Genomic DNA, 25,945 nt, shown 5'->3' with positions numbered 1-25,945 from the left:
GCATCCATATGAGCAAATCTGGCCCAAAAGAAAATGCCAATTGCAATGGCAATCCAAAATGCCAATAAGTGCCAAATGGCTCAAGTATAAACACCGTCCATGGGCATATGCATCAACAATATCTCATCCAAGAGAGCATAACACTATCAGTGCATCACCTGCAATGTGTCAAATGGTTGTCCCTCAGCCTAAAATAGCATCCATGTGCAAAGCGTCCATAAAAAATAGCATCCCACAAGGCAATCTGGGCCTATTAGCGCATCCAATAAGGATCGCAATGCATCCAAATGGCCTATAAATCATCCATTGCAATCCAATGCACACCACGAATGAGCACACATGGCTCAAACTACAACCAGAGTGATTTGCATAAGGTATGCTCAAGAAATCATGGTCCCACGGTAATGACCGCTACTGAAAATAGAACCTGAGATGCCTCAAAACATGGGTGACATTGCATAATCAGACTTGGCAAGACAATCTGCAAATATATCTCTTCTGCTGGAACTCCAAAATCTCAACCGATGAGTGAGAAATGGGAGTCAACACTTATCCACTGCCATGTGGCATAAATCTAAGGTTTCAAAACCTTAGAATGAAAAATGCATAATAGAGAGACAAAATCAAATACACAGAGATCTATAACTCTGAAAATACTCCACTGAATCTGACAGGTAGGGGTTTTTAGGCATCCGGAACGCAATGGGATAGACGGTTTTGGAAACCGTGGTCCTAATCACTGGGTCCAACACACGGACTGAAAAACATTTTTGGAGACTGAACTATTTGTAAATTCCACTAGAGTGCGAATGATGAGCAACATAGAAGTTTTAAGACCTCCTGAGTCATCGGAACTAACAGATCTGCAAATGGTTACTCCAAACTTGAGTTCCAACACTCGAGTAGAAAAACGTTAAAACTGACATAGTGAGTCAGAAATCCGACAAAATGATCCCAAATTCAAGAATGAAGGTGTTTCCAAGCTCTTGAAGTGCAATGGATACCAAAAGCAGGCAATGGTTGCCTCTACAAGTCAATACGGAGTCTCTGTCGTCGAACGGAACAGGGAAAAGCTAAACAAACGACTTTTTCTTTGAAAACACTTAACAGGCTCTCAAAACCACTTCGCAAAACCAAAGTGACTTTTCCAAAGGTTCCTTCAAGGTCTCTGTGCACTCGGATGTAAGTAAAGTCACCCACAAAGCTTCCCACAGAGCTTCTCCTTCCTCCCACAGAGCTGTTGAGCTTCCAAGCATTCACGCATGCTTAGTTAGATCACCGGGCTCTGATAACAGTTGAGAGTGCTCTCAACAGAAGCAAGAACGGAAGAGAGAGAGAGAAAAATAGAGAGCCACACAAGTTTTGGTGGGTGTAGAACCACCCTAATCTTCTTTTTCATTCATTTATATATGTGTTTGAGTATTGTACATAACCGGGGTAAAGGCACAGTGACCTTTAACCCCCACAGTCTTTCTGTGGGAGAAAAAGTTAAAGCCCCGCTTCCTAAACCGACTGATGTTGAGATAAGGCCAGGCATGCACTCAATTTGGGTGTACTTGATTTAGTCGGTGAGCCCCAACATGTGTGTAGTACACTAACTTTCAAAACAAAGGCTGGAGAGACAAAAGAATTGGAATTGACAATCAATAATAACTTTGTGATAAATGAAGATTGTACTAAAGCTTGATGAAAGTGAGGTGGTCAAAGGTCAAAATTAGTTTGACAATGATGAATAGAATACTGGACCTTGAAGTTGAGCTTGATGATGCAAGACAGTGCAGTGTGCAATCAGAACATGAGATTTGGTGGTTGGCTGCCTTTGAGGTATGACGGAAATTTGTATTTTAATGCAATAATGCAAAAAGACTTAGAATATTTTGAATGCTGACAGGATGCCATTCAGTCCGATTCTTCCATTAGAACCATTTCAGAAATGGGGCCTCAACTTTGTCGGTCTTTTTAAGTCAGCAATGTAGTATACAAGAAATAAGTATGTGGTGATGGCCACAGATAGTCAACAAAATGGCTTGAAGCTCAGGGACTAAGGGATAATATGGTGGAGGTACAAAAGCTTTTGTATTGAAATATCATTACCCATTTTGGATGCCCGATCGAATTGGTCTCGTATCAAGGGACTCATTTTCTAAATGATACCATGAAGTAGCTGACTGATGTGCATATGGTGGTTCATAAGCTGGCTACAACATATCATTCGCAAGGAAACGGAGAGACAAAAAGTAGCAATAAAATGATGAAGAGGATTTTAAAGATGACCGTATCTGAGAACAAGAAAGACTGGGATACAAAATTGGATTTAGCTCTATGGAGATACAAAACAGCTTTCAAAGTCACTACTAAGATGACACCATTTCGGTTGATTTACGAGCTAGAGTCTATAGTGCCAATGGAATTCATTTTGTCAAGTTTGCACATTGTGGCTAAGAGGATGAGCCCTAAAGAGTTGGTTCAATTTTGCCAGGAGTAGTTGCTCCGATTGGAATAAGAGCAGATTCAAAGCCCAGCATATGGCGCAAGTCATCTAGGAACAAACACAGGCATGGGTGAACCATAATATTAAATTTAAGATTTTAAAAGGAGGTGACATGGTACTGGTGCACAGCTCCAAGTTGGGGAGGTTTATGAGCAAACTGAAGCTTAGATATCAAAGGCCATACCATATTGTGGAAGATTTAGGATAGGAACATTTTGGATTGTGGATTTACATAGAAATGTATTCCCAACACTAGTGAACGATTTTGCATGAAGCCTTTTATAGGTTTATGGGAATTGATGAACCAGTTGAATCATCCAGAGTTGGAGATTTTGGTCGGGACCATATCTAGATATAATACGGTGGCGACGGCAACGATGGGTAATCAGTCAATTGACTTTTTGCACATGTGGATTGCTCTGATGACATGTTTTGATCACCTTGTATCCAAATTGAGGATTCATTTCACAAACACTCCTATCCTTAAGCTCAGCAAGCTTGTGCAAGTTGGTATTTATGTCAAACTTGTGCTCATTATGTGAGGTGTCATCTGCAAAACAAAACCTTCTGGTCATCATGAAATGGGAAATACAAGGGTATGATGGACTGGCCTCGGTGAAGGAAGTGAACTTAGCCCTAGAAGGCTAGGACCCACAACCTGTATTTGTCATCGATGACCTCACTCCCAATAACGAGAATGCCTTAATAGCTCTCCTATGGGAATTTAAGGATTGCATGGCCTGGAAGTACATGGACATGAAAGGAGTACCTGCCGTAGTCATGCAGCATATAATCCCCATGATGGATGATGCTAGTGCAGCAACGCCCCTATCCTATGAATCCTAAGTATGCACTCCTAGTGAGGGAAGAAATCCAGAAACTCATAGATGCAGGATTCATCTATGAGATCGAGCATACAGACTGGGTATCACCCATTGTGATAGTCCTAAAGAAGAATGGAAAAATCAGAGTATGTGTGGACTTGAAGAAAGTTAACGCGACCACAAGACGTGACCACTACCCCTTGCCATTCACAGAACATGTTCTAGAAATGGTTGCCAGAAAGGAAGCATATAGCTTCCTAGATGGATTTTCAAGTTACAACCAAGTCTCAATCCCCCCCCTAAGATCAACATAAGACCGCCTTTGCTACCGAATGGGGAGTATATGTAGCCAAGGTTATGATCTTTGGTCTAACCAATGCCCCAGCTACCTTCCAATGTATGATGATCGCGGTATTCAAGGAATACCTGAGGGACTTTGTGGAAGTCTTCTTGGATGATACCTGCGTGAACTCGAAATGGGATGACCACCTAAAATATCTCAGGCTGTCCTCGAGAAGTGCCGCTTATACCGCATATCCCTCAATCCCCTTAAGTGCCAATTCTGGGTCAAACATGGTGTCATCCTGGGTCACATAGTGTCTCTTAATGGAATCTCTATAGACCACAATAAAATCAAACTCATTTTGAGCGTGACTTTTGTACTTCAGACACTAGCAGACTCCCGTACCCTTTTAGATACTAGGGCAATCACAAAGTATCATTTGTGGCACCTTACAACCTGCGTTCGAAGGCACAAAATCTGCTTGACTTGAACAATGACACAGTGGAATCGGCCCTACAACCGGCTAAACATGTAAGTCAGTATGTAGTACCTAACTTATTTCCCTTCATTGATTTCAAGTTTCATTTAGATGAGAGCGAGCCACAAAATCAAGCATGGCTCTGTACATTGGATTTAGAAGGTTTCACAATTGTGCTTGGTGGACGTGGCAATTCAATCTAAAAGTTGATGAACAATTTGCAAATCTGCAGCAGTCCAGGAGATATTTGGCCCCAAGTATTCTGTGGACGAAAGAGGTCGTAGCTATGGTGTTTAAGCTACCTTTACTAATAGATGCCCTAGTAAAAGCAGAATTCAAATGCACAACACAGATGAAGGTCGCAGAATTGGGGATGCCCCAGATGTCTAGACTTTATTATATGATTAACAATTGTAAGAGTGAGGTGAGACAAAGGTAGTTCTTGTGGTTTTTGGAGAGAGTATTATTCCTAACAAAATATGACATGTCAAAGGTCAATTATTCCTTGATATATTCTCCTAAAGTGAGGCCAGAAATATCACTAGTTAGAATCATCCATTCTAGGATCATGGGTGAAGTGCTTGGCAAAGAAAAAAGATGAAGTGTCACACAGTATAAGCTCAGACATATGTTGGCAGCTCTCTATGAGTATGCAGATACAATGCTATAAGCACCCCATTGGGTTAGAGACACAATCCAGTAGTGCTTTAAAGGTGCCCTTAACACTCGAGGAGAGGATGCAATTTAAGAAGTTAAGATATATAGAGCATGAGCTAGATGAGTCCTATAAAGTGGCAAAAGTGCTGGATGATATCTTACCATCACCTCCTCATACGAATGTGTTCAGCCCAGGAACTAGAAATTCCATGAAATTAAGATTTAAACCCATAGGGGCCATGCAAGAGTTAAGGACAAAAAGGGGCTTAGATGTGAGTGACTCACCTACAGATTTTGATGCCCACAATATTTCAAAAGAACAGATAGTCCAAACATAAAGCATTAAAGTATCTTCTAGAGAATCAGTTTTTGGCTCCATTATTGCAGCGACGGCGGCATCTAAACCATTCAATTTGAAATTGACAGAAATCATAAGGATCCAATCACCAAGTATCTAGGCCCAAGGGGTGGCATTGAGCAAGCAAAGGATGTTGTAGGAACATGGCAACTGAGGCAAACCAAGCCACAGACCACTACAGAGATTTTAGGAGTGCAAGCTGATGCAGTTGCACAACTTCTTACAATGAATGTAGGTTCTGATGGAAGAGTTAGAAACTGAAAGGCATAATCATTAAACCTTCAGGGCACGCCATGAGAAATTTAAGAATCATATGCATAATAAACTCACAAGGGTACATAAAGAGATCTAGACATTTATAGAGGAGATCATCCAAAGCCCTAAAAAATATTCAAAATATGCATAAATGATGCTCTCATCTCTCATGATATTGCAAAAACGTATCTAATCTCTCACTTAGAATAGATGAAATAGATAACCACTGTGCGGATATGTTTTTTTTTTTGAGAAAAAAATGATTATATTATAAGCAGTTCAGAATATATACAATCATACTCAAAAGAGAACATTTATAACAAGCCCTAATAACCAGCTCTATGAGTTTCAAGAATATGATTTCACTTTCAAGGTGGTAAAGGGCAAGAAAAGACTTTGAAAATTTGCCTCCTCTATAATGAAGAATTGAGTGAGATTCTACTTGTTCTGACTCTTGATCTAGTGGACTCACTATATGAATAGGTAATGACCTACTTGACCCACTTCTCTGATCAGCTAGGTGCTACCTCAATAGAAAGAAAGAAGGTCTACCAAGAGAGCAAAACCCTTTTTTTGCTAGGGGAAGTTTTGTGTCATAGAGGACCAAATGGAGTGATTTAGAATTTTGTGCCGTAGAGGACCAAATGGAGCATTTGGGATTTGTGCCATAGAGGACAATTAGAGAGCCGTTTATTTGAAGGAAGGTAGAGAACTCCTAAAGAACAATTAGGAAGGTATTTGTGGATAAAATTTTTCTACATATTACATTGCTAGGAAGATTCGTAATAGTGGATGCTACTTGCCCAATCTATTTCGAGATGTGTCAAAATTTTTTAAAACATGTGGAAGGAGTAGTTGCACCCCAACCTACTTCACTCCTTGTTTTCTCTTACTACCTTTCGTAATGGGGGATAGATTTTGTTGGTTCCGTGTCTAACTTGACAAAGAAGAAAAATTATTTGTTGATTGCCACAGTTTGATGTGATGCCACCATAATAGATAGCTTTATTATTCAGACATGTATGCTTAACCTGAAGTCCTTTGGAGCTAGTGTCTCATCAAGGAGGGATTAAGATAAACTGTTGGTACATGCCTTATGAGCTTACAACACCATGCACAAAGTCACCACCAAATATTTACCATCGTAGTTGGTGTATGGTACAAAAGGTATTATGCCCCTAGAGTATGTGATGCCAAGACTAAATAATTTGATGCAGTTAGAGGTCCTTAATGCTAAAAAGGCAAACTTTTGGATTCTATAGTATAGGTTAAGAGGAGCACATGGCCACTAAGACACAGGGCTAGGCTACACATCAAGCTTAATAAATGAAAAGTAAAGTGGACCACCTCTCTAATATTCCAAGAAAGGTGAATTGGTTTTGATATTTAATGCTCACAATGATAAGGGTTTTCTTCGACTTTGATGGAAAGGATCATAAAAAGTTGAGGACAAAGGATGTTATGTGCTGAAGAGGATCACTAGAGGCAACCATGCCAAAATCCTACAATGGTATGTACCTGAAGAAATTTCATGCTTGATACATTTTTCGTGCATTTCATTGTAGGAAAACCCATCCAATCAACTTGAAGTTGAATTTCATTCACCTAAAGTTGAGGGGAGAAAATATCATGCGAATTTTTTTTCCTTATGATGCTATGTGTGTTTTGGTATCATGCGAATAGAACTTCCTTATGATGCTATGCGTATTGTAGGCAAAATCCATCCACTCAACTTGAAGTTGAATTCATACACCTGAAGTTGAGGAGAGAAAATATCATGCGAATAAAAATTCCTTATGATGCTATGTGTGTTGTGGCATTTTATGTAAAAGCATAGGGAGACATCCTAAGGTATGAGGAAACAATGCATTTATTAGATGTTTCATATTATTGCAAGGGTGCTCCATGTGATGTATTTAATGGGTCAAGACATAGGTGAATTCAATAATGTATGGATGACTCATACCATAGTGTGCAAACTTGTGTTGGTTCATGGAAGTGACTCCAATGGCCCTGGTATTTGCTAGCATTGGATCAAAGAAATAATATGGAATTACATGGGAAGAGTTGGGAGACCTTTTACGAGATGCCATCCTCAACATTCAAGTGCTCAACATTCAATTGCTCACAAGCCATGTCAAGCCCTTATTTTCCATTGGGAGGTACAATCATTTGATAAGTTGTTGGAAGATCATTCATTGAAGATAAGAGGAGAGGTCACTTTCAATTATATAAGGACCCTTCTAATTTCTCCAAGCAAGTTTCTCATATGCCTCCATTCCTGTGCCATCCTGTTGCCTCCATTCCTGTGCCATCTTGTTGCCTCCATCCTCCTCCTAGTTTCCACATCTTCTCCTCTTACCTCACCATCCTTGTGAATAACCCCTGCCTTTAGTCTTGCTACTCTCCTAGTCTCCTTCACCCCTTGATTCTTTACCCCTCTACTCTTCCCATGTCTCTCACTATAGTCACTTTTTCCATCTCTTGACTTGAATCGAGCTTCTATCCCTCCTCCTTATTTCAAATCTCCTACTATTGTAATGGTGGCTTGCTTCCTAAGTGTAATATGTCTTGGTAGTCCCCAATCTTAACCTTGGCATTTTGGAAGATAACATGGTGTAATATCAATACAAGTGATCCTATTTATTTGATTTATTCTAACGTAATTGTTTTTGTTGTTATGGTGTTATTCCACCCTACTTGTTGTGATGATCTTATTGGGTATTTAGTCTCAACATATGCTATCATATGTGAATTGGTGCAATCATTCCACATCGAATGTTTGATACAGATGTTGTGACAAATTGTGAGAGGATGGAAACTTAAATCCCTTACAGTGCTTTCAATGTTGGAGAGGAGTTGATTTACAAGGTAAGGCTCTCAAAGGTCAAGTCCCCAACCCAAGGTTTTGAATGAAATGCCAACATGGCTATTCTTGTGTGTTGTTAAGTACATCATGGTTATAGTTCACCTACTACCTTCGAGAAGGATGGGTGCAAAATTCATGAGGTATCCATCATTGAATTTGACCATCCCTGCTGATTCAAATATAGAATCCTAGCTTTACTTATAGAATTCACCCATCTTCGAAAGCTCAAATTAGGTGAAATTCCTCGATCTTCCTTTGGCCTTCTTTCCTCAATTATTCTTCTTTTACCTCTCTTGTAGGGACATTTTGTGGAATAGAACAAGAACATTTATTAATCCGAGATAGGCTTTTGTCTTGCTGGAGCTTGCTAAGGATCCCCGAATGTGATTCAGGTAGAGGATGAGAGAGACAAAGGAATGTTACAAAGGGTCTCTCACAAGAATATTGACAACTCTTCGTCTTTGTGTGGGATGGGGGGTCACTTCCTACAAAGAAAGCACCATCTTTGTAATCCTTGTATTCGACTCGCTTCTTATATCAAGTCTCTCTCAACAACTAAGGTTGGATTCCTTTAGAATGGGTCAGTACATGCGCATTAACTATGGTTTGTTTGATCATCACACAAAAATCTCACACGTAACACCTAGGACTCTCTCTCTCTCTCTCTCTCTCTCATCTGTCTCTCTCTCTCTTTCACACACACACACCCACCCAACCATGGGAGTCCTGGGTGTTACACATAGGTGTGGGTGTCAAAGACAAAGAGAGTCTTGGGTGTTACAGGTGAGCGTGTGTCTATGTGTGTGTGTTGCGTAAGAGCAATTGAGGACCAATGCAACAGCACAATTGGCAATGCAAACTTCAGATTAATGTCAATAACATTGAGGACTCTAGTGCAATTTTACCTAGTGAAGTCGTGAGCAGCACCATTCTTGACACGATGGAAAAGCATAGATGTATGGAATTTGGTAGGTGATGTAGGAGAGGTGGTCGAGCAATGCAACAGCACACAATTGGCAATGCAAACTTCAAATCGATGTCATTAACATTGAGGATTCTAGTACATTTTAACCTAGTAAAGTCGAATGTACCCTTTTCATCATGTCATCAACTTCCATTCTGACGACTTCAAGCTTCTTTACTTGAAATGTTGTCACTGATAATGTTGGTCAATTGATCGGCACCATGCCTACTGGATGTGAGTGAAGTAGGAAGGCCTCAAACTACAGGTCACCTTACAGTGTTCGCAATTTGCTTGCTTGACCTTGAAAATTCTGGTTCTTGATCACAAGTGGAAAAGGTAGTTTGTATTGTCACGACCACCATGGAACATTCTTATTGAAGAGCTACTAAATGGCCACCATGAATACAACGAATAGGCCTTGCTATGAGCTTGAGACTTGGAGAGCAAAATGAACGCATCAGTGACCTCTCAGAACATCAGCAAATTTCATATTACGCGGTCTGCCACAATCAAAATAATGAACATTGAGCTGCTGGCAGACTAAGCAGCTCACTAGAAAAAATGAAAGTATGGTGACACTGCACATGGTTTATGCAGGAACAATCATCGCCAAGCCTCCAACAGCCACTATGATCCGTAGCAGTAGCATCTCTGTGCTAGCTGATGCCTGTTGAGTTTGAGGCTGTGCCCACCCAATACATCTTGACAGCAATGAATATTTTTTGGCTGTTAAATGGGCCATTCTCATGATCTGCCAGTCTAGTTTCCCACCTCATACCTGATGCTAGTCTTGTCACCTTATTCAGCACATCCACATCATCTCGAATTACTACTGCCCCTTCAGGACGTAAGATACGATCCATTTCCAAAAGAATGTCAGCAATATCACACCTGTATCATTGGAATAGATCAGCTTCAATCCATTTCCCATAGCTGAAACCACCAATATGCTTCTAGAATGTCAATTAATTCAACATTTCCCAGACACTAATGTATCTTTACATTGTTTGAAACTTAAATACTCATCTCCAACTTGTACCTGTCTTCGTAAAGGCTGAAGACACCATCTGCATGAATTAGATCGTAAGTTCGTGGATATGTTGAGAATGCTTCACACCTGGTGGGTGGCAGGAACACGGAGTCAGTGAAAGAAAAACTCAAGATACAGAGTCAATAAATTATCTTAAAGGAATAAGGTGTGGAAAAAAGCTCTCTCTCGCCCATGTACCAGTTTTGGTAGCTGCCAATTAAGCCACGTTCATAGATGACACCAAGCGTATTGTACTTGGCATCTGGTGGGACGGCATTCATCACCCAAACATTATCAGTTGCCAATGCTGCTGCAAAGCCACCCAAGCCAGCGTTCATGTCCATGATGTTACGATATCTGCCAAGTCCCAAGGGGGGTATAATTGATTTCTTGTAATAAGACACTCTCTGACTCCACAATTTTGTATCTTCCTGGTAGGAAATAGGAGTGATTCCAGGAAGAGTTCCACTCAATATTCGGGGTGGTACAGCTGTCAAACGCTGTGGCCACTTGGTCAGGGGACCTCCTGCAATTTCTTTCCTGTCTTTTGCATTAGGGAGAGGTGTGATGCATGTTTCCATCGTCCTATACCTACAGCAATCAATTTGCATGGGAGCTAAGGTTAAGCACATTTGAATAGGGATCAACACCGAGATCAACAATCCAACTGTCATTCACAGGCAAGATAGTTATTACCAGGCTCCATCTGCGTCTTCTCCTTGACAGATGCGTGGTGTCTTGAAGACTCTCCGGTTCTGAACACAGTCGATGTGGTTCCAAGCTTTCTGCCAGATGGCAAGATTTCCTTTCTGAACAACTTTTTTCCAGCATAGACTCCTGGCCAGAGATTCAATCGCATCTTGCTCCTCCTTTAAATCTTCTTTAGTTCTCTGCCAGCCTTTCCAGTGTGTTTGCCAATTGATTGGTGGTCCAGACAAAATCCAGTAACCTCCAGGCCGCAAGACCCGGTCAACCTCAATCAGGTACACTCCATCTACATATCCGGGAGAACAGATAAGCATAGAAACAACTTGTATTTGGATTGCAAGCATCAAGGAACAATTTGTCAGCTCACAAGGAAAAAATGGCATAATTTACCATTATCTTTCCATGGAATTAAACACCGAGAGCAGTGAGCCATGTCAAAAGCTCTGGCAGGGAAAGGCAACCGCTTCGATGCCATTACCCCCAACATGGCAGGGACACCACGTTCTAAAGCAAATTGCACCTGAGCTTCGTGAGTGTCTCTTGGAGCAAAAGACATAGTCAAAATATTACGATTGAACAGAAAGGCTCCCCAACTTGCAACCTGTCGAGAAGAAATAGTATTAATAGTCTTTCATTAACGCCCCCCCCCCCCTCCCCCGCCAACCCCACCCCCCCAAAAAAAAAACCCCAGTCGTTCAAGATCACCATCTGAAACAGGAGGAATCTTAACACAAATTCACCTTAAATGATTTTAAGGTCTTAATTAACAGACGGCTAATATACAGATCTTCAAAGGAGACATCTCTGGACATACTCACACACAATTGTCGAAACTTAGAAGTAAAAATACGTGCACTTCCAGCCGACAAGATACTTTTCTGTGCCACCCAATGCCTATGAATCGAGATTCAACAGCCCCCACCCGGTCATGCGGATGATCCGTAGAGTGGAATCACGCGGCCATGCTAAGCCTAGACAAACTTTAATTGCACGTCCGTTGGACACCGGGCATGCTACGCTAAGCATGCGCGATTGTTCTACAAAGATGTTCACTGACCTATATAGCAACTCAGTAAAGGATTCATCAAAATCGGAGAGAATGGACGTGATCCCTCTGCTAAAAAGAACATACCCCGCATCCCGTATCTAGAGCTGTCCGGATCGAGCCATCTGATAAAGGTATGAGGTCGTTGATGTCGTCAATGTAAGAATCTGCGCCCTTCGGAAACATGGTGCCTCCACCTGGGAAACGGAACTTGTCACCGTCGTACTGGATCCAGTTCTGAATAGCCTTCTCTACAGTTAGCTCTTTGTGAGGCACGTTAGCATACCATGCTACCTCTCTGCTCTTTGGCCAAGGCGGCGGATTCCTATAATTTGGGGGAGCTGGGATAAGACATTGGAGCAGTTCTGCCTTCGCGGGACAATGTCTTTCTCGATAGATAAGCCTGTCCCGCTCGAATCTGAGCGAACGCTGAGTGTCTTCGCATGGCGTATACTCGCTGTACTTCATGTCACAGGGCGGAAACACTTCCACCGTACGGGAATCATTCACGCCTGCCGCTGAATGGTGAGCTTCGAAATCAAGGTTAACGCCGCTGGTGCTGCCGACAGCACCACACTCCGAAGTAGTAACGGTGGTCGTAGATTGAATAAGCTTCGGAGAAGCGTTTTGCCCAGCTCCGAGCAGGTAAAAAACAGAGCAGAGGCCGATCACGACGAGGACCCAAGTAAAGTTTGGCTTCTTTGCGTCGAAGTGATGCTCCTTGGGGGAAGGAAGCGCGTCCTTGCCCATGCCAGCTACGAGAAGCAAGGGAGGGTGGAGGTGAGAACACGGTGCAAAAGGGCAGCGAGTTGTCTCTAGAGGCAAGCTAACGAAGTGTACTGGGTCAAGCTAGTGAGTCCGGCAGAGAGGTATCTCTAGAGTCAAGCCAGTGAAGGGAGGATCAAGCTAATGAAGTGCGCAGGGGGAAAGAGGGAAGGAAGTGAAGAGAGGAAGGAGCTAATAAGCGAGCTGTGGGGAGAGGGAAGCTAATGGAGAGTGAATGAAAGCTAAGGGAGAGCAAAAGAGGGAGGAGAGGAGAAGATGAAGCAAAATACAGAGAAGAGAGAAGAGAGAAGAGAGCTTTGAAGAAGAAGAAGAAGAAGAAGTTGGTTGAAGGATTGACAGTTAGAAGCCACCAGCACCTGCACCCCCCTCCCCCACCCCCCCCCTTCACACATAGCCCTCCCCCACCCCCCCCCTTCCCCCACTCTTCCATCCCCTCCCTTCTTAGAACTCCCCCCCCCCTTATCGATCTCCCTCCTTATTTTAGTCCCCTCCCCCATCCACCCATCCCACCCTCAACATCACCGCTCACCTTTCTTTCTTTTTTTTTTCTCCCCTACTTGACTTTTGCTCGGATCACCACCCCGTCGTCCTCACCCGCGTCGTGCTCGCCGTTCCTTTGCTTCCTCGGAGATTTACCACTTCTTCTTTTCGGCTCTTGTCGTCCCACAGCCATCCTCTCATCCCACTCTCATCACCCTTTTCTTCGCTCGAAAAATCCCAGAGTGGGAATTTCTCGGCACCACGGGGCTGCCCCTACCCACCCCCTAGATTCAATGCTTTCCTCCGACTGCCCACTTCTGACAGTTTCGGGGCAAGTTGGAGTTGGCTCTCATGGGGACTCCTAAATTCATTAGGAGCTTCAGACGCCTCCAGTTAGCCATTCCATGGGGACCGGCTCTTATAGAGGTATTAGAGCTTGTTCCCCACTCATCGCTCTAATACGTGAGTTGGATTGCTATGACATGTTAGCATCATCATTATTTCCCACAACATGCTCCCCTCACCACCATGCCCAATCCTAGCATTGCACCGCTGCCTCCCATTGGAAACTAGATCTTGGAGTCTCTAGCTAGGCACTTCAGTGCAACCTATAAAACAACAAGCTTGGAACATTAAACAATGGGATTTCGAGCTTGTTTAAGCAATTGGAGCCTATTTGAACATAAGACAATGTTAGTTTCAAGGCCACCTTCGACACAAGGGACATCCAGGCTATAGGCAAAGCCTTACGTTTGCTCCACTCAATTCTTGGCGCTGGGAGTGGAGTAGGAACCAACTCTTGATGAAGCTAGCATGGCCATTTTAATGGGTTCCCATGAAGGCTTTGTCTCATCTCAAAGTGACATTTATGAGGCTTCGCAGGGAGTTTGCAAACTAGTTGACCAATAGCATGGAAGATTAATACATTTGAGCCAATCCCACTGCTTGAGCGTTGCAATGATCTGGTAGCAAGCCCTCAAACAAGGCTGATAGGCTAGTGATGTAAGATTGGGGAAAATGCTGCTACAACATTCCAACTAGCATGGGGCCTTGAAGTTTAGCGACTACTGAGGTTGGACTAGCCCTGTTAGTGCACATAGGGAAGCTCTCTTAGCACTCCTCCTTACTTCTTAGAGGTATTAGCACTCCTCCTTAAAGGTAGTTCCATAGTGGAGAATTGTCGTGAATCTCCACTTGTAATTTTTTTAAAAAGTTAATTGAGTTGGGCTTCTTTTTATGGAGACCATTCTAAAAATAGTTGGGCTTCTTTTTATGCAGATCATTGTGCAAAGGCTTTACCTTCAAGTTAAAACTACCTTTTAATAGCCCAACACACTAAAAGAAATTTGTGTGCTTCCGCTTTCCATCCAAAAGCGCCACTTTGCTCTATATTAGGAGACAGTGCCCACATGCACGTGTGCACTTGTAACTATCAAGCCCCATCCCCATTCCCTTGCCCACTCCCCACCCCTCTCTTTGTCATGTCGTCATGCACATCCTTCCATTCTAGTGCTCAAATTCAATGTTCCAATTAAAATCATGTAGATGTTCGAGGAAATCTCACATGTTCGTGCCCCCCTTTTCCTTATCCACATCAAGCCTCACTATCAATAACTATCCCTACTATATTTCCCCCCCTTTCCATCATCCCACATTAATCCTACGTTCAATTATTATCAAGGTTGTATTTGCTGCAAGAGACTTAAGTTTCTCTCTCTCTCTCTCTCTCTCTCTCTCTCTCTCTCTCTCTCTCTCTCTCTCCACCCACACACACAAAAGCCAACTCACCTTCACCCCCTCGTACACTCCCCTTTTTTCATCACCCCTTCAAACCAACTTTGAAAATCATGCTGCAATAAAACAACTTGTTTGTAGTGCTTTGAGGTTACTTGTAGGCCCTTTCTCGAGCACCTACTCTTACAAACTTATGTGCATAGGCTTATCCTTTAGAGATAATTTCAAACATTGTAACTCACCATCATCCATGCACTCACCTTGCATGTATACATCCGACCAATGGCAAGCCAATTCATTAATTTCACACATTGTAACTCACCACTATCCATGCACTCACCTTACAAGTATACATCCGACCAGTGGCAAGCCAATCGATTAAAACCACTAAACATCCCCTTGTATATTAGAAAATAGTATATCCATGGATTTGATTTTGGTTAAGTTGTGAATAATAATAAATAGAAATATAAGATATCGGGTTTTATTTATTAATAATGGAAATTGACTTTAATGAGCCTGTACTTCAATGTGGCCTAGTCTGTTCACAAGTGTGATGCATGGATAGTTTTTGGTGATCATCTCTCACAAATAATGTTCAACCCAAGAGAAAGAGTTAATTGCATCAATTTCCTTCAAAAATTCCCTATGATGTATCCACTTGCTTATTTAATGTCACATTCATTTCATTTCTTTTAACAATTTTGTCATTTTATTAATATTTTTCCTTAGTGGGGAGCAACCATCATTCCAAATTATGAGTCCTTTGTTGTCACTACTTTTCATATCATGTCTTTCCACTACTTTTGAGGATAGCTTGAAGTTGACATTTGCCATCATTTCATATGACACCTCACTTTTGAATATCATCAATCGCACTACTAGAGATCAACATTCTTAAAAACTTTTATTACTACATTTGATTTGATGTACATTTAGATATGAAAAGGTATTGCAAATTCCTATTTTTCACATTCCAACACTAGATTTAATGTTAAGCAACAAAAAAGGTCCTAGGGTTCAATGCTCACACATTTCAATAGTAGCTTGCTTTTGAAGAGTACAATATTGTTTGTTGAATAGTCAAGCTTATTTTTCACTCTTAAAAAAGAATCATTCTTGATACCATTCCAAACATTTTCTTGCACCCTAGGAATTGAAAATTTGTGAATAACATCGTTGTCTTCAATCTTATCTGTTCACAAGAAGGCATGCACTGCTGGATCTTTATTTGAATTTGTGCATGATATTAGGTCTTAAATTAGCTTGTAAAGGTTCTAATAAACAATTAATCGATAGCTTGTAAAGTTTCCAATAAACAATTGTAGATTTAATAGATAGGGTTTTGACAAACATTGAAAGATAGAGGCATATCTATGTTAACGTGTGCATTGCATTGTTGGATCTTTTTTTGAATTTGTGCTTGATATTGGGTCTCAAATTAGCTTGTAAAGGTTCTAATAAACAATTAATCTATAGCTTGTAAAGTTTCCAATAAACAATTGTAGATTTAATAGATAGGGTTTTGACAAACATTGAAAGAGAGAGGCTTATCTATGTAAACGTATGCATTGCACTCAAACTCAGTTTAAATTGCCCCTTGCATGTAACATAAAATAGAAAACTTTTTGGTTCTAACTTAAAATCATTGTAATAGTTATAATAGATTTCGTCAAAATGGATGGACTTATCATATGTGGGAATTAGTGGACTATAAGACATCAATTACATCACCTATTTTTAAAAAGAACCGTAAAGCTTTTGACCCTAAGCCATCCTCACTATGAACTTGTTTGATATTTTGGCATGGGTAGTGATTGAGATGGTGTGAAATTAGCCTTGACATTTTCAAGAATTAGTCTAATTTAGTTTTTTATAGTAATGAACACACACTTGTAGGCTTGTAGGTGGTGTTGCATGGGTCTCCTTACAAGGTAATTCTTGGCACCTATAACTATATGAATTGAGATATTTTGATGCTTTACCAACTCCTTTAAAAGCTTGCCAAGCTATTCTCATTATGGTTTCCTTTGATTCCTTCCATCAACAAATCTAAATGATTGATTTCAAAGAACTCTTTGATTGCCCTAGTTTAGATAAATCATTATTGATGCAACTTGCCTTTAATGACTTGTGTAGATTGCTAGCCGTGGTGAAGGATGGCATGCACCTTGCTATGACAAATCTTAGTTTGATAGGTGCTTTGAAAAGCTGCATAGTATGGCCGTGGTATGGCCTTACTAAAATTTGAAGAAAATTCCCTTGCTATGATGAAGTAACATGTATATTGGTTATGAATAGACCCCATCAAAAGGTCCTCTTTTACGAGGCAAGCTTGGGCTTAAATGTTTCTTCCAAGCTCAACCTCTACTAGCGATACAAGCACAACAAATTTTGTGCAACTTTGAGGGGCTAATCTCAATGTTCTCATTTATAAAAATCCATTTTTTTCTTCAAGAGTGTTGGAAGCTGAAGCGTTTTGTAAATGGCAACAAAATTGGGTATTTGGGTGATATGAATTTTCTTTGACCTTTCAATGTCGAAACTTTGCTAGTCCTTGGTGACTTTGTCAAACTCTCAAAGGATTTCAAACTAGTCTAAAAGAAAGTAGGTTTTTCATTAGCATCACTTTAAACTTGGAAATACCTAAGTCCTTCCCTATGACTATGCATGCTTACTACAGAAGGGAGGTTGGTTCTCCTAATAGTGTTAATGTTTGTTCTTTACCCTATGTTATGGGGACATGATAATGCTTTCATGTGGATTACTAAGGCCCACTCTTGGATTTACTTGGGATTCACTAAGAATATTATTCTCAATTAAGAAAGCTATTACCAATGAATATGGTTTGATACTAATGCATTTTGGGTAGTAAAATCAATGTATGATGTGGTATTGAATCTACTACATAAAATTCATTCCATATTTATTGCACAATTGTTGAATCTATCACATTCATATATATTGCACATTTATTTTACGTGGTATTGAATGTAGCACATAAAATTCATATCCCAATGATCAAGAAAATCTATCATGCATTATCCCTTGTAGTTTTAGAAAAGAAAAGTACAAATGTGATTTTGCTAGACTAGTTGAGGCAAGCCATAACTTTTGATTGAGGAGGAATTTTAAGGTGCTCCAAAAAGAAAAATTATTGAGCTCTATACGCTAATCACATCTACACTTTTATATGTATTTAGACACTACTCATATTGATAAGCATTCAATTGGTAAGGCCTATGAAATTAAACATCTCATTTATCGAGAATTTCAAATGGAAAGGGTTCCGCACTTGAGCTATGGCACATAAAGTCCCTCTTGATGCACCAAAGGATTTGAAGACTATTAAGAAAGATCTAGATAATGGAAAAGTGAAAATTGGGAGAGAAAGATGAACAACCATTTTCACTCATTGTGCAGCACTTGGGTATGAACATAATCCATGATATTGATTCCAAATACATGCATGAGATGAATTGAATGCTATGTTCAAAGCTAAAGTAAAGAAATCCACCTAAAACATCAAGTTCTATGGCCTTAAGTGAACTTCAATGAGTACTTGGCACAATTTGTGAACAAAATGAAAAGCATCATGGATCAATTAGGAGGGTTTGATGAAAAATTAGGAGTAAAGGAGGCACTTGCAACTTTATAAAGACTATGCCCAAAGAATACAATGCCTTAACAATAAGCTTGGATAATCTTCCTGATCTAGTGGTTGAGGGATTTATGAAATTTCTATTGAAAAAGAAAGGAGCTAAAGGCAACCACAACAACAAGTACCAACAACTATTAGGAACAAGCGCTCTTCAACAAACCAACTAAGAAGTGTTACAATTGTGGAAGGCTGGGTCACTATCAAAGTGAATGCAAATTGAAGACAAGCTAAAGTGTAACCATTGCAAGAATCTTGGACACAAGGAAGAAGATTTGCAATTCAATAACCAAAAGCCAACTACATGAATAATTCATCAAGCAATGACAATAGGAATGATAGAATGTTTTGAATTTCACCACCTTTGCCCATGAACTTGTAAAAATAGGTTGCCAAAATGAGTAGACATAAATTGTTGTCATCTCAAATTATATCTTACTACCTAAAATGCTATGTTGGCACCTCGTTGGCACTAAGGGGAGATGATGACATGTTGTAATACCACACTCTACCACCTCAAGTAGCATGTTGCATTTGATGGGAAATGATGTATATTTTGTAATTCACATCCAACCACCTCAAGTTAAAGGCAATGTATGAGTGAAGGACTAGAATCAAGACCATGATACCACATGCAAGGAGGCTTTATCCACATGCAAGCAAGAAATACAAGGATGTACTTCCCTCTTATAAAAGGGAGATCACTTTCATGCAATAACGTGTGCAAGATGTCAAGTATCTCTATGACTATGACTCTTAATTTTGTAGCCTAATTGAACTTGAGTCTATGCTTATTTAGTCTAGCTCTTCAACATGTGTGCACTTAGTATTCTTCCACCTTAGATTAGTTTAGCAATATCATGGATTCAAGATACTCATGTTATATCATGTAGATCTTCTACATTGACTATCATATCCCCCTCTTAATTTCAAGATCATTCTTCACCTTTGGGACCAAAAACCAAAAGATATGTTAAAACAAAGAAGGAATATGAAAAAAAAAATGAAGGACTTTTGGATCAAAGACTAGTCGATTAGTCAAAGACTACATGTTACGAATGGTTGAGCCAAAGTTCAACATGTCATGAGTCGACATGGACTATGAACCTACTCTGTAAAAGATCAACTCAGTTGTGTCGACAAATGTAGCTGATCAAAATTGCTTTGGAAGGTTGTGACAGCATCGTAAAGAGTGCCACCAAACCAAGACCGGTGGTAGCACTACATAAGATATGTACATAAGCAAAATAAGCTCTATCAAATGATGGTGGATGATAGAAAAGTGCATAATCCATGTCAACAAAGGGAGATTTTCCTCAAAAAATTTTATACCCACGTCAACAAAGGGATCCAAGGGCTACATAGGATCAAGGGGACGAAAGGAGTAGGTTGTGACAACCAACAGTGCCACCAAACCAAGGCAATAGATAGCACTACATAAGATATACATAAGCAAAACAAGCTCTATCAAATGATGGTGGATGATACAAAAGTGCTTAATCCATGTCAACAGAGGGATCTTTTGCTCAAAAAAATTTATACCCATGTCAACAAAGGGATTCAAGGGCTACATAGGATCAAGGGGACGGAAAGAGCAAGAGTTATACTTGTAGATAAGACAAAGACTATGACTAATTCCATGGGGAAGGCACAATAGCCTCAATGATCTAAATGTCTTTAATGCTCAAGTAACATGAGTTTAAAGTAATCTACAATGGGACTGTCTATATATTTGATGTCATCAAATGTAGATGTATTCGTTAATCTCAACAAGGAGATGACTATAAGAAGGCCTAATAGTCACAATATAAAAATAGAATGCACAATTATTTAAGGAGCATATGAGCTAATGATTAGTAAAACTACATGAAGGAACGTTGTCTAGACTATCATCTTTGATGGCACCACAAAATTGCATCAAGTATTAATGTGTAAAAAAATCATGAATGTATGCTAGAACACTGTTGTTTTGTAGTATGCTTTCTGGCAAAGAATGGAAATATTAGTTGCACTATTGCACGACTAAATTAATGCAAAATAATCAAGAATAAATGTTAAAACACTTCCATTTCACAATATGTTTTTTGCCAAAGGTTGTAAATATTAGCTATGCTATGGCAATATTGAATTGACGCAAAACTATCCTCAAGCTAAGGAATGATTTGTAAATGTAAAATGGTAGTGGTACCTGAATCTATAAGATAAGGAATGATTTGCTAGTCTGCAATTGTAGTGGTAATTGAGCCCAAGTTAGTATGCACTATGGTATAATTGAATCAGTGTTGGAATGTTTTGAGCACAATAATTTTGTTAAAATTTTCATGTTTGTTTTAACTCGTTATTCACGAATGTCAATTTTGTTCCCAAATGTGTGAAAATAATGTGATCATGTTTGTAACCTGAAAAATTCACCGGTGATTGAAACTGGTGGTATATATCCATTTGCCACCGGTGTTATTTTTAAAGTGAGTGGTAAATGGTATTAAACCGATGGTACTTGCAATCATACTGGTATTATAGGATCTTTTATTGGAGAGAGAGAGAGAGAGAGAGAGAGGGGGGGGGCGAGAGGGAGAGAGGGCGAGAGAGAGAGAGAGAGAGAGAGAGAGAGAGAGAGAGAGAGAGAGAGAGATCCTTGACTACATTTCCCACTCATTTTGTATGTATGAAAAGATTGTGAGATCCATAAACACTCTTCTTGTAGGTATAAAAAGATTTGTGAGAGTCATAAATGCTCTTCTTTTGGCAAGTATATTTTTCATAGCTCCTACATGTAATGTGTTGTGGTAAGGTGTACCACAATCAAGTTGTGGGTAGAAATAAAGAGAAAGAGTATTCATTGTGATTACTGAAGTAGTCGACTGCTCCGATATGTAGTGTATTGGGGTAGTAATGCAATGAATGTGAAGGGGATTATGTGATGTATCAATATTTCCAAGAGGTCGTTTTTGCTCAATTATTTATGTACTTGATGAGACAGATTTATGTATGTCAATTTCAACATTTAAAATGCCAATAAAAGCTTGGTCCCCACTCCGGAGTATTGTAGGTGTAGTGAGTTTCCCAAGAGAATGATCTTACGAGATAGCCATTAATCCCCCTTCACCTCTCTCATAATAATTTGTGTGGAAAACCCAGTTCACATCTCTCATAATAATTTGTGTGGAAAACCCAGTTCACACCCATAGGACTCTAGAATGGGGACCAAGCTCTCACTGGCATTTAGAATGTTGAAATTGCCATGTATGAGCTTGTCTCCGTGCACATGGTTTTTCAATTGCCGGCATGTGTGCGCACACACACATGCACTTACACACACACTGGCGCACGCGTGCACACACACACATTGCTCAAAAGCTTGCTACTTGTAGAAAAAGCTTGTCAAAGTGGAAAAACTTTGTGCAAAAATAGTATTGAATACAATATATGCATATATATTGTACAAAAATCCACATGTTAGTTCAATATGTGGTGTACAATCAAATTTAAACACTAACAAATGTAACATCATCATGCAATGCATTTAACATGACATTGAATTTATGCATGCAACACAATACACAATGTATCCTACATATTGCATGCAATATGATACATATTACATTGCAAAAGAAGACTTGACATGGTATCTACAATAAAAAACTAACAAGAACCACCTCCCTATTTGAGAGTGCCCAAGCATGTACACCCCAAGCATGTTCCCATCTAGGTCCCATGCATTGCGAGCACAAGGGCCAAGGACTACCCTCAAGGATTGGCCCTGGTGTGTGCTTAAGATAGGAGAGGGAAATTATCTTTCGAATCAAAAGTGATAGAAACAAATTGGCAGCATCCTTAGATAGTTGTAGTGATAATTTTATTGCCTATATAGTGACTATTACTACTAGTTGAAGGCATAACACAGTTGAAAAATGATGATTTATTGGTAGTAAAGTCATGCAACTAGCGGTATAGCCTCAGTGTAGTTTCTAGTACTATCGGGCAAAATCACTTCTAAATATACCACGTGGACTATTTCTTTTGCTGATAGGACTAGCAACATTACTGAGAGTTAAGTTAGTGATATGGGTGGTATGTAAGATATACCAATGGTAAATAGCCAATGTCTCATTTTCTAAAACCAGCAAGGTTTTGTCATCATTGCATGTGTGATTATGTGAAAGCATTATTCATAAACATTATCAACATAAAAATTCACATGATTACATGTATATGTAATCCTTGTTTGAGGACTAATCCAATTATTAGATTGGTGGTAAGGAACTGAGTCCATAACTGATGCATTGAGGCATATATATCCAAAACCCATAGGAGATAAAAGGAGGGGCTCATGGTGAGGGATTATCCACATATCTTCCCAATATTTGCATGATCAAAATTGGAGAATGATCCATGCAATCTTGTGAGGGTTGTACATTACTACAAAAATCAAGCTATGCTATTATGGATGGAAGAGCCTCATGATGATGAGGTATTACCCACAAATTTGCATCGCTACTGCTATTGAACTATTGCTATGTATATGAATCCTCTTCTATGGTAGTAGATGGAGTGAGATGCATACAAACATGTGGCGAAATTGTTTCCAAAAGATGAATGTGTTGTAAACTAATACATACACTTTGGCAACATGAGGCTGAAGTAGTTGCTCTTTCCACTCATAGACTTCACCAAGAGTCATAGTTAGAATATCATCACTATGATCTAAATGTGAATGTCTCCATACTAGGTATTGTCTAGTGTTCTGTGCTGGAGTCTTACCAATGTGCAATTGAGGGTGTCTACCCATGAGAACACTGTGATGCTTTACTGTGGAAGGATACCTCAAGGGGTTCACTATATATCACATGCATAAAAGGCCTACTTTAAAAGTCCTTTATTGGAGCCATGAATAAAACACAACCTTTTCAATTTAATTTTTGAATACCCCTTTAAATGGTACCCTCTTGTATGTTTAAAAAAATGTGCAAAACATATATTTTAAAAATCCCTTTTGTTGAATCGAGGTGCTATGCTTACGTATTTATGAGTGAGCCCCCCAACAAGGCTACTAAATGTGGAACAAGGAATGCCAATCTGTGAGCATCCATAAACTTGACTTTGTGCTAAATGCTGTGACCTGCTATTGTGGGGATTATGTTGCATCTAAGCTACCTTTGTGAGACTTACATTTTGAGGTATGACTAGTATGGGGTTTATGCTCAACTTGGTCATTTGTAATAGTCTTTCTAAAAAAAAGTGTTTTATAAACCATGATCCAACCTATGTGGATGTGAGAGGAGTATTTAGTAAATGTGTGACCCAAGCCATGATGGAGCAATGTGCCAAAGATGCCAAAGATCAAGCCTATAATAAGATAATGGAAATAATGTTCTAAGAATAGCTAAGAAGCTATACAAGGCTGATGTATGTGAGCAACAATCAATACAAAAAATAGTCAACATTGTGACTTTACTTCCCCCCCCCCCCCCAAAGAAAGAGGGTTTTATATTACTTCTAGCATATACAACTTGTTCAACTAATAAAGATGAACAAAAGGAAACTGAGATAGAAAGAAAAGCAAATCATACACATCAGTGATAGACTAAGGGTCTTTGATCTTGGCTTTGAAGTCTCTGATCAAAGCCTTGCCATCTTGAAAGACAACCCATTTTCCTTCTTTTCTGGCCGCCTTTACCTTTGCAAGCTCTAAGGTCTTAGTCTTTAGCTGAGATTTTGTGAGTTCCTCTGCCATCCACATGCTTAATCCTTTTAGCTTATTCAATTGTCTGACAACCTGAGTTCTTTCATCTTTTGACTCGAAGGTAAGAACTACATGCGCTGCTGCTTTTCCAATATTAAACTCTAGGTCTTCCCATTCAACTCCTGGTAAAGCTTTGTTGATTTTCTCACGAGTCTCTTTATAAGAGTCTTCCGCTATGAACCAGTTGTATGGTAAACCTCCAATCCTGAGCATTCTTGAAGTGCACAGTCTATCAGCTTGCTCTTTAACTTCCTTCTATAGTCGAGTAGACATTTGTGTATCTAAGGAGCTCTTTACTTCTCCTTTGAGCTTCTCTTGGATCTCTCCCTTGATCTTCTCATGCATCTCTTCCATTTGACTAAAGACAGCTTCATCCATGAGCTATAATGGGGCTTGCCTTTTCAAGTTTGCTCTAAGCCACTTTTACTCTCTCTTCTAACTCCTGGAACTTTTGCTTCATCTCATTGTTCTCATTTTTGAGAAGGAGAACTTGCTGTTGTATAAAAATAATGACCTCATTTTGCCTAGTGTTAGTCAAGGGTGAAGCTATTGTTGCAGCATACGAAGGCTACATCTCTTGTTTCCTATCCCCCATAACAGAAAAAATAGTTTGCCAGTACCCCTCTACTTGCAACTTTCACACCACGGCCAAACGGTAACAATTATGTCTTTATCCCAGAAGGAAAAAATATAACTTATCTTCCAAAGAATAAACTTTCTTTTTACTTTGAAGTGATCTGATCAAACCTCAAAAAGTTGTGGTTGATTCTTTAACCATGTAGAAACCAGTCTGCAACAATAGAAACTTTGACCTGGAGCAGAATGATGACCAGAGAGGGGCCTCCTAGAGATCAAACTGAGTGAGGTCAATTTGTAGAGAAATCCAAGCTGAGGTGTAACCCCCTAGGATGGGCCATGGAGTTCAGCCCACCCCCAGGAGTGGAGAGAAAGCGATGAAGAGGAGAGGAGAGAGCAAAAAAAAAGGTTTTACTCAAAAGACTCCATTGTGACTTTACTGGGTGGCATGTGAAGTGAAAAAACTGTGCAAGTTCTATCCTATATCCAATATAAGATTAGTCTCCTAAGTGTATCACTAATGGACGAATTTACCACCACTATCAAAGTACTGAGATGGCATGTTAGATGAAGAGAAATGGATCAAGAGGTAGTTTTGATGATGAGGTGTAATGATTTTAAGCTATGTGAAAGTCAAAATTCAAAACTAAGGTGATCACTGCATAGAGCATGATCTAATGTGCATTTTCCCTTTTAATAGTACCTCAAAATTTCTCATGGATCAAGAGTTATGGCCATTTAAAAATTTGTCAAAAGTTTTCTAAGGAGAAATCAAAATGATGGTATGACATGCATGGTCATCTGGCACTATGTATGCATATGCCGATACAAATGTGTGTGTATGTAGCATAGTGTGCTTTGACAATATGCCATCTGTCTCACTGATAACATGGCATATGACAATGTGGCCCCACATGTGGATGATGACATGGCCTAATGACATGGTTGATTATCTAGAACTAATGATGTGGTCTATGATGACATGTTACTATTGACTAGATAGGTT

The 25,945-nt window shown here is 39.8% G+C and overlaps 1 protein-coding gene across 1 annotated transcript; it reads right to left on the bottom strand.

Annotated features, from left to right (window-relative positions):
* Positions 1–9,305: 9,305 nt before the first annotated feature.
* LOC147890540 (putative methyltransferase PMT17) lies at positions 9,306–12,997 on the bottom strand. Its single transcript, XM_087390163.1, has 6 exons — positions 12,050–12,997; positions 11,308–11,518; positions 10,906–11,203; positions 10,408–10,800; positions 10,219–10,296; positions 9,306–10,070 (listed from the first exon to the last, which is right to left on the bottom strand). Exons 1-6 carry the CDS (start codon positions 12,710–12,712, stop codon positions 9,836–9,838), a joined length of 1,878 nt encoding a protein of 625 aa, XP_087246289.1. The 5' UTR covers positions 12,713–12,997; the 3' UTR covers positions 9,306–9,835.
* Positions 12,998–25,945: the final 12,948 nt, after the last annotated feature.

This window comes from Dipteris shenzhenensis, chromosome 19, assembly GCF_047967505.1.
Source record: "Dipteris shenzhenensis isolate YYH24624 ecotype China chromosome 19, Dip_SZ_1.0, whole genome shotgun sequence".
Lineage (NCBI taxonomy): Eukaryota > Viridiplantae > Streptophyta > Polypodiopsida > Gleicheniales > Dipteridaceae > Dipteris > Dipteris shenzhenensis.
Note: the sequence above shows the minus strand (reverse complement) of the source record. Positions and strands in the feature narration are given on the sequence as shown.

Bases quoted from the DNA above. Each gene is read 5' to 3' on its own strand.
- LOC147890540 (XM_087390163.1), bottom strand. From the start codon at position 12,712: ATGGGCAAGGACGCGCTTCCTTCCCCCAAGGAGCATCACTTCGACGCA. The intron at 10,297-10,407 runs GTACATGGGCGA...GCCACCCACCAG, and splicing joins ATTGGCAGCTACCAAAACTG to GTGTGAAGCATTCTCAACAT. The intron at 10,071-10,218 runs GTACAAGTTGGA...CCAATGATACAG, and splicing joins TTCAGCCTTTACGAAGACAG to GTGTGATATTGCTGACATTC.